We start from the raw sequence: 12,500 nt of genomic DNA on the forward strand, positions 1-12,500 counted from the left end.
GATTAATGCAAGATGAAAGACATTAACAAAACGTATCTCTTTTCAGCAATATTCAAGTTTCTACAATTTGTATTTAATATTAATAAAATACGAATCTTAATTTATTGCTTGCCTTTTATCACCTTGAAGGAACACTGATAATTTAGGCCATATCAACTATGTCAACTGAACTCAAAAAGGTTCCACACTACATTGAACTATTCTATATTCTAAAATCACTGTCAGTTGGTTTCCTATTAAAAACAGATCTTACCGTTTGTAAACCATGGTTGTATGCTATTTGCTTCCATACACAATTGTAGTTGTGAACCACTGTATACATGAGCTGGAATTCCTATTACATAGTATCTATTGCCAATCTTCATTCTATTAGGAAGCTCATCTTCAAAAAAAAGTATTCCAAATTTCCAACATTATTACCTTATAGTTTACATATTGGTTATATTAAGCATGTCAAAATATATATGTTAGTTCAGTTGTCCAAACTAACCTACAGGCATAAGATTGCTTTTGATACCTTCATTCATTCTGCCAGATCTCTACAGGATGAACCAAACTGTTGGGTAGAATATCCGGCAAAGATAAACATGTTTTTGGGCATACAAAAGAAAAATCTTATCTAAGTCAGCCAAATATTTTTGACTTTCTCCACATTAACCCTGCAAGTCTGAAACTTACAAATTACTGTTAATTACCACCAATGTTATTCTTTTTACCAAGTCCATACCAAATTTCTCCTTGCTTATTAATGGAACACTAAACCTAAGAAAGCACTTGAACCATAACATTTCAGGTAATAATTTCTCACCCTTTGACAACATTCCGGTTTCTTCAAGACTGCGTAGAATGTAAAATTAGCCACAGAGCTTTGGAATGTCTTTGATCCCCAATGCACGGTATTTTTCCATTTTATGAGGCATTATGTTTTCAGATTAATCAATTGTGAATTGTAACAAAAAATGCAGAGAAGACATTGTAATTTTATGTAAGCATCCCTGTAATATCAAAGGTACCAATACTTAAGACTGGCAAACACAAAAGTGGCCATTCTATCAGTTGTTACTGATTCATTTTAATGGACAGAAAATTGTGGACAGCTAAAAATAAAGAGAAATACCCACAAACTATAATGATAATCCTTGTTAATGCCAGATCAAATGATAATCCACTCACAAGAATCTATTTTCAAAGCAAAACTAGCTTCCTGTGTATCAAGTTTGCATACGCTACAAAGACTTAACGTTTATGTCTGTTAAAACTTTACTGTGACTGTATGCGTAGAATCCAGCAAACAGCTGTTTACAAGTGTAACAAGAAAGCACATTCTAAAGCAAGATCTACTTCACTTAGAATACAGAACAGTACAGCAGAGAAACAAGCCCTTTGGCTCACAATATTGCGCCAAAAATGATACCAAATTAAACTAATCCCTTCTGCCTGCCCATAGTCCATATTCCTCCATTCCTTGCTTATTCATGTGCCTATCTAAAAACCCCTTAAACATCCTTATAGAACTTGTCTCCATGACCACCCCTGGCAGTGCATTCCAGGCACCTAGCACTCTCAGTGTAAAAAAAACCTGCTCCTCTAACCTCCTTTGAACTTTCCACTTCTTACCTTAAATGCATGCTGTTTGGTATTAAGCTATTCAATGGTGAGAAACAGATTCTGACTGTCAACCCAATCTATGCCTCTTGTAATTTTATAAACTTCTATCAGGTCTCCCCTCAGCCTCTGCCATTCCAGAGAAAACAATCCTAGTCTGTCCAGCCTCTCCTTACAGCTTATACCCTCTGATCCAGGCAGCATCCTGGAAAACCTGTACTTTATTACTACTTCAAAGAGGAATAGTTTGTTGTATCACCATTTGGAAAAGTAATCCCACAAATTAATTTTAGAATACAATTTGACTGCATTTGGTATCTTCAGTATTTACACTCAAGCTGAACACACGAAAGTGACTTGCTATGAGCCTTGGAAATTTCCAAGACCTCAGCAGTACTTTTCTGCTTGCATGTCAAGGTTACTCATTTCCTCATGCATATATAGCAGCTTACTATAATGCCAAAGATTACTTGGTTTAAACACTGTTTTTGAAGTTGTATTTTATAGCTGACTTCTAACATGTTCCTCATCTATTTGTATGTGTGAACCCAAGTACAAGCTGAAGCTCCCATGGCTCCGCACAAAACCCCCTCTCACATAAAAAAATGGCTAACAGAATATACAACTGAGTCAGCCTTTGATTAGTGATCCAGTCCCCTACCTATGTGGTAACTGTGTTAAAGTAGTGGCTTTCTGGTACTCAATCAGGAATGAAAGATTGCAGCAATATAAACAATATGATCATCATGGGAGAAACTAAAGATGTTCCATCTACCTGAAAAATCATGAAAAGATCTATTGCACCTTTGATGTCTGCACAGCATAACTGTTTCCATTCATTCATGGAATGAGGGCATTGCTAGTTAGGCCAACATTTACTGCCCATCCCCAGGAGTCACCCACATTACTGTGGGTCTAGATTCACATGTAAGGTAAGGGTGGCAGTTTTCCTTCCCTAAAGGACATTAATGAACCAGATGGGTTTTTTCCTACGATCAAGAATGGATCTGTGGTCATCATTAGGCTCCTAATTTCATATTTTCATTGCTGTGCCAGGATTCATATCTGGGTCACTAGAACATTACCTGAGTCTCTGGATTAATAGTCCAGTGATATTACCACTGGGCCATTGCCTCCCCCAAATGGGTGCATAAAATGCAACAATATAACACATAACATATGGATTGATTTCACATAGCAACAAACATTTAATTTTCCCTCATTCCTTTAATGACTCACTGGGCAAGCAAATTCTGGGAAATTATTTGGGAAAACCTATTTTCACTGTCTCAGTGACTAACTACAACAGTAATCAAATGCAAAAATTAAACATGTGATCTATCATGTTAGATTTGATTAGATTTGAAATAGTGCAACTTTAGGACCCTGCTGACTAAAATCAAACATTTACCAGTAACAGAAGAACTGTGTCAAATTATTTAAGATTACTAACATGAAATACTATTTGCCATTTCAATAAGATTGTCAACATTTGCCAATATTACAATAAAAAAACTCACCCCTTAAAAACACAGTGAAAGACTGGTATCTAGAATACGATCGGCTGACTTGATTTCCTTTAATAACATCAAGGGCAGCTGCATCAATTATCTCAACAAGCTGTTTGTCTTTTGAAATATATGATAAAACAAAAGTAATATTTTAGCAAATATTATTGTATTGTAATTGAGGAAAAAAATTCTTCATGCAGAGTGGTGAGCCTGTGGGATTCTCTTTCACAGGCCAAAACACTAAATTGTTTCAAGGAATTATATTACCTAAAGGGATAAAAGAGTATTGAGAGAAAGTAAGAACAGGGTGCTTAGCTGGGTGATTAGTCATAATCATATTGAATTGTAAACATGCTCAAAAGGCTGAATGGCCTACTCCTGCTCCTATTATCTATGTTGCTATGTTTCAAGTCCTACTCAGTCCAGAATTCAACTTCTGATGCAAAGACTCTGCAATGCACAAATTCAAGTTGAGTACTACTCATGGTTATGTACACAGATTATATTTGTTTTTGCCAAAAATGGTACGAACAGAATGATAAAGTTGATGGTGGGTAAGAAACAGAAGCAACTTGAACACAAAAACTGACATATTCCTTAAAAAAGCATTTCGGAAGGTTTAATAAAATGTTTCACCTGCTTTCTCCTTCAAGACAGTGTTATGCTATTGTTTCAAGGTGTTAAAATAGCTCAGCAACACACCAAGTGATCAGATTAAGCAGGGAAAAAAGTCAGGATTCCATTTATTTCAGACCATTACTGTGAGTTTTCACACGGACTGAGGGATTACAGAGTCTTACAAATAGGTGACTGTCATCTGAGTGTCCTTTCCATCTGCTGTCCACAGTAGAAGTATCTCCAGTTAGCAATGCAGGGTAAGAATACTGGCCAGCTTTCTGCTCTGTAATTTTTGAGCCACTAAAGTTAATTGTAATGTATATGTGAATATGCAGGTTATAATAAGAAAATTCAGCAAATGGCGCAGAACAATGAAATCTTTCTTGCCTTGAGTAGATCAACCAATCATTTATTTAACCAACTAAGCCAATGGAATAATGTGTTTCAAACTTGTACCATTTGACATCCCTGTGTAATATCCAAATAACTTCACTGTTCATTGGTACACAAACATACTGACGATTATGACTGATATTATAAACAAAACATACAAATGTATTCTGGATGTGAGTTTGCTCTCTGGTGGCACTCTGTCGGATGGCATTGGTTTCTCATCTTCGGGCCAGTTTTAGCGTATTGCGCCCATAGGTGCTAGCGAGTTTTGAGAAGATTTGTAGCTCAGGTTGAGGTTCTGGATGTGAGTTTGCTCGCTGAGCTGGAAGGTTAGTTTTCAGACGTTTCGTCACCATTCTAGGTAACATCATCAGTGAGCCTCCGACGAAGCTAACAAATGTATATCAGAATTCTATGACAGAAGCTCAATAGTTTCTACTTCCACCATGCATTAAGTTTATCGTAGATTCTGTTCTTCAATCCTGAGCTACTCTATCCACACACTTACAAAAATTATTTTGGAAATGTCTCTCACCAATATGTGTTAAACATAATTATTTCATATATAATTAAATTTAGAATATAATGAATTAAGCTAATAATATAAGAAATTATACACATACCACCCAGCACTCTGAATTTCACATCTTCCTTGAGTGCAGAGTTACACAAAGTGCACGTGAAATCATTTCGCACAGTTGCTGATTCTGTAGCACCTACAGTATGCACTCGAATGTACTGAAAGCCTAATATATGTAATGATATTAAATACTTTTAACAACAATACGTATTATAAAATACACAATATTGCAATAATATAATATAAAAATTAATATGCAAGCCTCCTTCCAAATGTGGTCAGAACTAAAGTAATGCACTAATGCAACACACGTGAGGATACAGTCAAAATAAGCGGACCCAAAATTCTCTACGTGACACATCTCACCTGTAGTTGACTATTCTTATATATAACCAAATGTCACTTGTCTCAATGGTAGCACTTACATTAGCATCAGAAAGTACTGGCCAACATTTATCCGCGAAGCATTACCACTGAAATAGATCAATTGATCATTTTCTATATGCAGCAATTTGCCGCATTCAAACACAGGGACTATTTAAAAATAAAATAATTGGGACATTCTGCCAATGTGACTTGTATAATATAACAATAAGTTATATTTATAAAGCACCTTTAACATAATGAAATTCATGAAGGCACTTCACAGGAACATTGTAATAAATTATGACACTGTACCACAATGGAAAATATTAGGTTAGATGACCAAATGTTTGGTCAAAGGTGTCAGGTGACTTTAAAAAGTATTTTGAAAGTGAGGTAGAGGGAGAGATGTAGGAAAGGAATTCTAGAGGTCTGGGCCCAGGTGACCGAAGGCACAACAACCAATGATGCAGCAATTTTAACTGGGTAGCAGCAAGGGTTCCTAGGTTGGGGGAGATTGTAGAAATAGGGCAGTGAAGACCTTGGAAGGACTTGAAAATAACACTGAAAATTTTAAAGTCAAGGTGTTGCTTGACTGAAGGACAGTGGGTCAGTGAGCACATGGATGACAAGTCCTGCTGTCAGTATTAGAGTTTTGGGTGACCTTGAACACATAGAGGGTAGAACATGGGGGAACAGCATGGAATGCATTGGAAAAGGCAAGTTGAAAGGTAACAAAGACGTGGATGAGGGTTTTCACAGCAATTTAGCTGAGATAGGGTGAAGTTGAGTGATTTTACAAGTGCCGTCTTAGTGATGACATGAATATGAGACTGAAAGCTCATCTCAGGGTCAATGTGGCACCAAAACTCAACTAAGAACATAGAACATTACAGCGCAGTACAGGCACTTCGGCCCTCGATGTTACGCCAACCTGTGAAACCAATCTGAAGCCCATCTAACCTACACTAATCCATTATCATCCATATGTTTATCCAGTGACCATTTAAATGCCCTTAAAGTTGGCAAGTCTACTACTGTTGTAGGCAGGGCATTCCACACCCTTAGAGTAAAGAAACTACCTCTGACATCTGTCCTATAGCTATCACCCCTCAATTTAAAGCTATGTTCCCTCATGCTGGCCATCACCATCCGAGGAAAAAGGCTCTCGCTATCCATACTATCTAATCCTCTGATCGTCTTGTATGTCTCTATTAAGTCACCGCTTAACCTTGTTCTCTCTAACGAAAACAGCCTCAAGTCCCTCAGCCTTTCCTCATAAGACCTTTCCTCCATACCGGGCAATATCCTGGTACATCTCCTCTGCACCCTTTCCAATGCTTCCACATCCTTCCTTTAATGCGGCGACCAGAACTGTACGCAATACTCCAAGTGTGGCCGCACCAGTGTTTTGTACAGCTGCAACATGGCCTCATGGCTCCGAAACTCAATCCCTCTACCAATAAAACCTAACACACCATACGGCTTCTTAACAACTCTATCAATCTTGGTGGAAACTTTCAGGGATCAATGCACTTGGACACTGAGATCTCTCTGCTCATCCATACTACCAAGAATCTTACCATTAGCCCAGTACTCTGTATTCCTGTTACTCCTTCCAAAGTGAATCACCTCACACTTTTCCACATTAAACTCCATTTGCCACCTCTCAGCCCAGCTCTGCAGCTAATCTATGTCCCTCTGTAACTTGCAACATCTTTCCCCACTATCCATAACTCCACCGAGTTTAGTGTCATCCGCAAATTTACTGACGCATCCTTCTACGTCCCTATCAAGGTCATTTATAAAAATGACAAACAGCAGTGGCCCCAAAACAGATCCTTGCAGTACACCACTTGTAAGTGAATTCCAGGATGAACATTTCCCATCAACCCCCACACTCTGTCTTCTTACAGCTAGCCAATTTCTGATCCAAACTGCTAAATCATCCTCAATCCCATGCCTCCGTATTTTCTGCAAACTGGCTTGATTTCAGATTGTTGCTAAGGAGAGGGATAAAATTAGAATGGGAAATGGATATTGGAGTGGGAATTGTAAACAACGCCTTCAGTCTTCGAATAGTTAATTGGAGGAAATGTCTGCTCCTCAACATTTGATGTCGGATGAGTAATCCATTAACCTAGCAGCAGTGAACAAGTTGAGAGCGATGATGGTGAAGTAAAGTTAGGTGTTGTCAACAACAGCATACACGTGAAAACAAACACTATGCCATCAGGTATTGTGACCAAGGGATAACTTTTCAATTAAGAACAGGGCATCACCAATGATAGATTCTTAGGAAATACCTGAGGTAATGGTGTAAGAGTGACTCATCCATGCCGACCAGATTTCCTAAACTGAACTAGACCCATTTGCCTGCGTTTGGCCCATGTCTCTAAACCATTCCTATCCAAGTAAATGATGTAATTGAACTGGCCTCTACCACTTCCTCTCACAGCCCGTTCCACAGACGCATTACCCCCTTTGTGAAAAAGTTGCTCCTCAAATCCTTTTTAAATCTTACCTCTCTCATCTAAAAGCTAGCCTGCACATCCCTGGACACTATTGGCAATTTAGCATGGCCAATCCACCTAACCTGTACATGTTGGGACTGTGGGAGGAAACCCACAGAGACAAGGGGAGAATGTGCAAAATCCACACAGATAGGCGCCCGGAGCTGGAATTGAACATAGGTCACTGCCTCTGTGAGGCAGCACTACTAACTACTGAGCCACCATGCCACCCCACGACTGGCGTTAGGCTCTCCAGTCTGTAGTTCCCTGGCTTCTCCTTGCAGCCTTTCTTAAATCATGGCATAAAATCAACCACCCTCTGGTCTTCTAGCACTTCAACCACGGTTGTCAATAATACAAATATCTCTGCTGGGGGCCCTGCAATTTCTTCCCTAACTTCCCACAATGTCTGGGATACACTTGATCAGTTTCTGGGGATTTATCTACCTTCATATATTTTAAGGAAATTCCAGATGGGACTGCATTTGGGAGGTGACAACATATTCAAGACTTTGGAGAAAAAAATGGAGACTGGTTGCTTACAAATAAGTTCTTTAGTTTTTAGGGATTGACTGGATTATGATATACTGCAAGCTAAAAACAACAGGCAATTGAAATGTTCTCTTTATTTCAAAGATGTAGGGCAAATCTTCTGCTCTCTATGGTAGTGGTTTGGGAGGCAGGAAAGGAACCTAATTAGGTGGATAATTAAGTGAAGGAAGACCCACGGTCAAGTTTTCTGCCCAACCAAGTGAGACCCTTAAGTGGCCAAATAATGACCATTCAAAGGTCTTAGCCCACCACTGCTGGGATTAACCATGTGGCAAACTAGCATGCTAGTATATTGCACGCAGACAGCTTGTCATTTTAAGGAAGGATGGGCGAGGATCTCTCAATCCAAGGCAATCAGCGTCTGATAAAGGGCTTAGACATCTAGCAGGTGGCTGCTAGCCCCAACTGTAAAAAATCCTACTTCCTCAGCACATCACTGCCCTTTCTCTTGGTTCACTCAGCGATCCTTGGACTCTGAGTATATATACTTCCAGCAGCAGACATGGCCTGTTCTGTGACATGTCACAGTAAGGGCTACTGGCTTCCGATTAGTCAGCAGCTCCCTCCAAGAGGGACCTCCAACCCCATGCATCTGCTTCCTGGGAAAGTCCACTGGTAGCCTTGCCACTACCTAACCAGCTTGTGATGATTGCTGACCTTCCCTGGAAGAGGTAGTGTTAGTCTCTCACCAGCTCCCCTGTAACAGCTGCTAAACTCGCTGATGCCTTACGATGATTCTGAACATATTATGGAAGGAAACAAAACTTAATAATGAGGAAGGGAAAGAATATTTCCAAAATGAATAATCCCTTTTGAATAATAACTTTGTTTACAAAATAGTTATCAATTATTAATCGTAAATAAAGTATTTAATTAGAACACTTTCATATACAAATTTCAATATAAACTGAACTGCAATTATATGATAATGGAATTAAAAAGTATTAAAACAGATACAAAGCATGAGCTTGACTTGAAATAAATTTGCCTTTGTTTTACCTGTTGAAAAAGGGCAGCTTGATTCAGAACAAAGAAATCTGGCACCTTGAGTGTATTTTGTTACAGTCGTCATTGCAATCACTACTCCCTCTATCTTATAGTATCTCAGCAGCTGGTACCCATGGGGGAACTGGCAGAGGTTAAATGAGTAATTTGGCAGTGGAGGTAAGTGTGTCAGCTTTAGCACAACATTAACCTTGAAAATACAAAAGTAAGTTATCAGTGGAAGGATTTGTTTTAAGAATTTGGTCTTTCAGTGACAATAGATTTCCATTTGTGTCAGTATGGTTCAGTTAGTAACATCCTTGGCTCTTGGCCATAAAGATTTGAGTACATAATGCAAGCGACACCTGAGGGCAGTACTGAGGGAGTACTGTACATGCGATGTACAAAGGGATAGTACTTTGCCTTAGTAACATTAATATTGTATTCAAAGTAATTCATTGTGTATGAAGCACTTTGGCACATTTTGCGATTGCGACTATTTAAATAAATACATCTTTCTTTTAAGAAGAGGGAATGACAATCAGTTCTCTGAAGATCATTTTATCTTGAACACAGAAATAAAGGTGGATAAGCTAAATATCTCTTCTCACTGAATTCTACTGTCAACATTTACTTCCTTAATAGGTTAAATAGTATTTAGTTCTACTGCAGTACCAAGATTAACATTTGATGGAACTGTGATCCACGTGAAGCAAAGCCTGCATCAATAAATAGTGCAGATAATTCTTTATTTTCAGTTTTTCTTTTACTTTCCTGATATTTTCCAGTTTAATCGTTTAGTTAAAGAAAAACAAAATCATCTAGAACCATAGAAAACAATATCGTAATTTCCAGATGAAAAACATAGAGAAATGCAATGGTGCATGAAGTCTTTGCACACTGCTACATGTGCATTGCGGCAAGCAATTTTAGTGGAATGCCAAACCTAATTTAAGACAGGCTCAAGGAATTCATCTTTTGTGGAAGTGTTTTACACATTTAAAAATGTAGAACTGTGTGCTTATGCACTTGGGCAAGACAAACAAGCAGGGGAATACATGTGTAACAGCAGGATCCTGGGAAGCACTAAGGATCAGAGGCACCTTGGTGTGCGTGTACGCTGATCCCTTAAGGTATCAGGACTTATGAGTGGTTAAGAAGGCATGCAGGATAGTTGCCTTTATTAGCTAAGGCATAGACTTTAAGAGCAGTGAGATATGCTGGAAAACGTTCATTAGGCCACTGATGTTGTACTCTGTGCAGTTCTAGAATCCACATTATTGGAGGGATGTAGTAGTGCTGGATAGAGTGCACAGGACATCTACCAGATGGCCTGGAGAGTTTCAATAATGAAGAGAGATTAGACGGACCAGGGTTGTTTTCTTTAGAGCAGAGGAGATTGAGAGGGCACTTGATTGAGACGTACAAATTTATGAGAAGCAGAGATATCATGAATAGGAAAAAAAACGTTTTCCCCTTGGTGGGCCAGAAGGAATTGTTTTAATGTAAGGGGTAGAAGGTTTAGAGAAGATGTGAGGTAACAATTTTTCACTCAGAAGGTGGTGAGAATCTGGAACTCACACTCAAGTTAAGGTGATAGAAGCAGAAACCCTCATAGCATTTAAGTAGTACTGAGATGTGCACTTGCAATGCTAAGGCATACAAGGTGATGGGCAAAGTGCTGGAGAATGGGATTAAAAACGTTCGCTGGTTATTTTTGACCAGTGTGGATGCGATGGTCTGAAGGGTATTTTCTCTATGTAGATCTCTATGATGACACTATGACTCGAGCTGCCCTTAAAGAATGCGTACCTGGGGGAAAAAGGAACAGAAAAATAAGCCAAACAATTAATGCTAGTTTATGATATTAATTTAAAAGAAGTCATTACATTGAAAAAAAATTAAATAGAATAAAGAATATGAAGGTAGAGATAATGAGGAAGATGCAAATGAAAAAGAGGAATGAAAGGAAAAACACATGGAAGAGTTTAAACTTTTTTGTATTTTCTTTCTGTTTGGAATTGTTTTAAAATTGTTTTAACCATTTACTTAATTATAAATGATAATCAATTTAATTAACATATTTAATATTACATTATATGTTTGCTTTGGTATCCCTTTTGAGAGCTGAAAATGTACAAAATTGGTCAACCCTTGATACATTTTTTGTTTGTTTCTTGTAGAAGAAACTCAAAGTGTTGAAATTATGAGTTGAGAAATAATTGAGTTAAATCTCAGAAAATAAATTCTCTGCAATCTGTATGTGAAAAAGACCTATGATACAAACAGCTCACTAGACTAGATTATGTTTAATCTGAATTAGATACGATTACTTACCTGGTTTTCTGTTTCTAATTGTTCAATTAATGACAATGTCTTGATTGATGTAAAGCAAACCTGAAAGATAACAAAGGATACAAGATGTAGGAGCAGAAGTAGGCCATTCAGCCTACTGGATCTGCCCTGCCATTCAATGAGATCATGGCTAATCTGATAATCCTCAAATCCATCTCCTGCTTTATCCCCATAATCTCTGATTCCCTTAATGATTAGAAACTAGTCTGTTCCAGCCTTCAATATACTTAATAGTCCAAACTTGACAGCACACTGCAGTAAAGAATTCCACAGATTCACTCTGCTGGAAGAAATTCCCACTCATCTCTATCTTAAAGGTGTGATCCCTTATTTTGAGATTATGATCTCTGGTCCTGGACTTTCCTAAAAGGAAGCAACTTTTCCACAACTACTCTGTCAAGTCCCCTAAGAATCTTATATGTTTCAGTAAAGGCCATCTTTCATTCTTCTAAATTCCAATAAGTACAGGCCCAAACTACTCAACATCTCCTTGTAAGACAGTTCCACCATATCGATAGCAACCTAGTTAACCTCCTTTAGACTACCTCCAATGCTAGTATGTCTTTCATTAAGTAAGGGGCCCAAAACTATTCACAGCATTTCTGCTATGGTCTACACATATCTTGTATATATTTTGCAAAATCTCCCCACCCTTATATTCCATTTCCTTTGAAATAAAGGCCAACATTCTATTTGCCTTCCTTATTATCCTCTGAACTTGGATGCTAATTTTGCATGATTCATGGACAAGGATTCCCAAATCCCTCTGTACTGTAGCTATCTGCAGATCTTTCTGCAGGTCTTTATGGATCTTAGAAAGTTTACTTCCATCATTAATACATATTGTGAATAATTGTAGCCTCAGTACTGATCCCTGTGGCCACAACTCCACCAGTTACAGGTTGCCATCCCTGAAATATACCCTTTGTTCCAATTTTCAGGCTTCTATAGTTAACCTATTCTCCACCCATGCTAATATATTATCCCCAACACCATGGGCTCTTAATAAACAGCAGTACCTATCAA

General features: G+C 38.2%; 1 protein-coding gene across 2 annotated transcripts in view; it reads right to left on the reverse strand.

Moving 5' to 3' along the window:
- mcmdc2 (minichromosome maintenance domain containing 2) overlaps positions 1-12,500 on the reverse strand; it is a 41,456-nt gene that overhangs the window by 23,423 nt on the left and 5,533 nt on the right. Inside the window, exons 3-7 of one of the 2 annotated variants that reach the window (XM_048529707.2) lie at positions 11,457-11,516; positions 9,135-9,330; positions 4,751-4,873; positions 3,126-3,233; positions 254-382 (exon numbers count right to left, since the gene is read on the reverse strand). In XM_048529707.2, coding sequence (XP_048385664.2) covers positions 254-382; positions 3,126-3,233; positions 4,751-4,873; positions 9,135-9,330; positions 11,457-11,516 — 616 coding nt within the window. Of the gene's footprint in view, positions 1-244; positions 383-3,125; positions 3,234-4,750; positions 4,874-9,134; positions 9,331-11,456; positions 11,517-12,500 lie in introns of both variants that reach the window. The other variant, XM_048529706.2, reaches the window with a different exon arrangement.

Source organism: Stegostoma tigrinum, chromosome 5 (genome assembly GCF_030684315.1).
Source record: "Stegostoma tigrinum isolate sSteTig4 chromosome 5, sSteTig4.hap1, whole genome shotgun sequence".
NCBI classification, from domain to species: domain Eukaryota; kingdom Metazoa; phylum Chordata; class Chondrichthyes; order Orectolobiformes; family Stegostomatidae; genus Stegostoma; species Stegostoma tigrinum.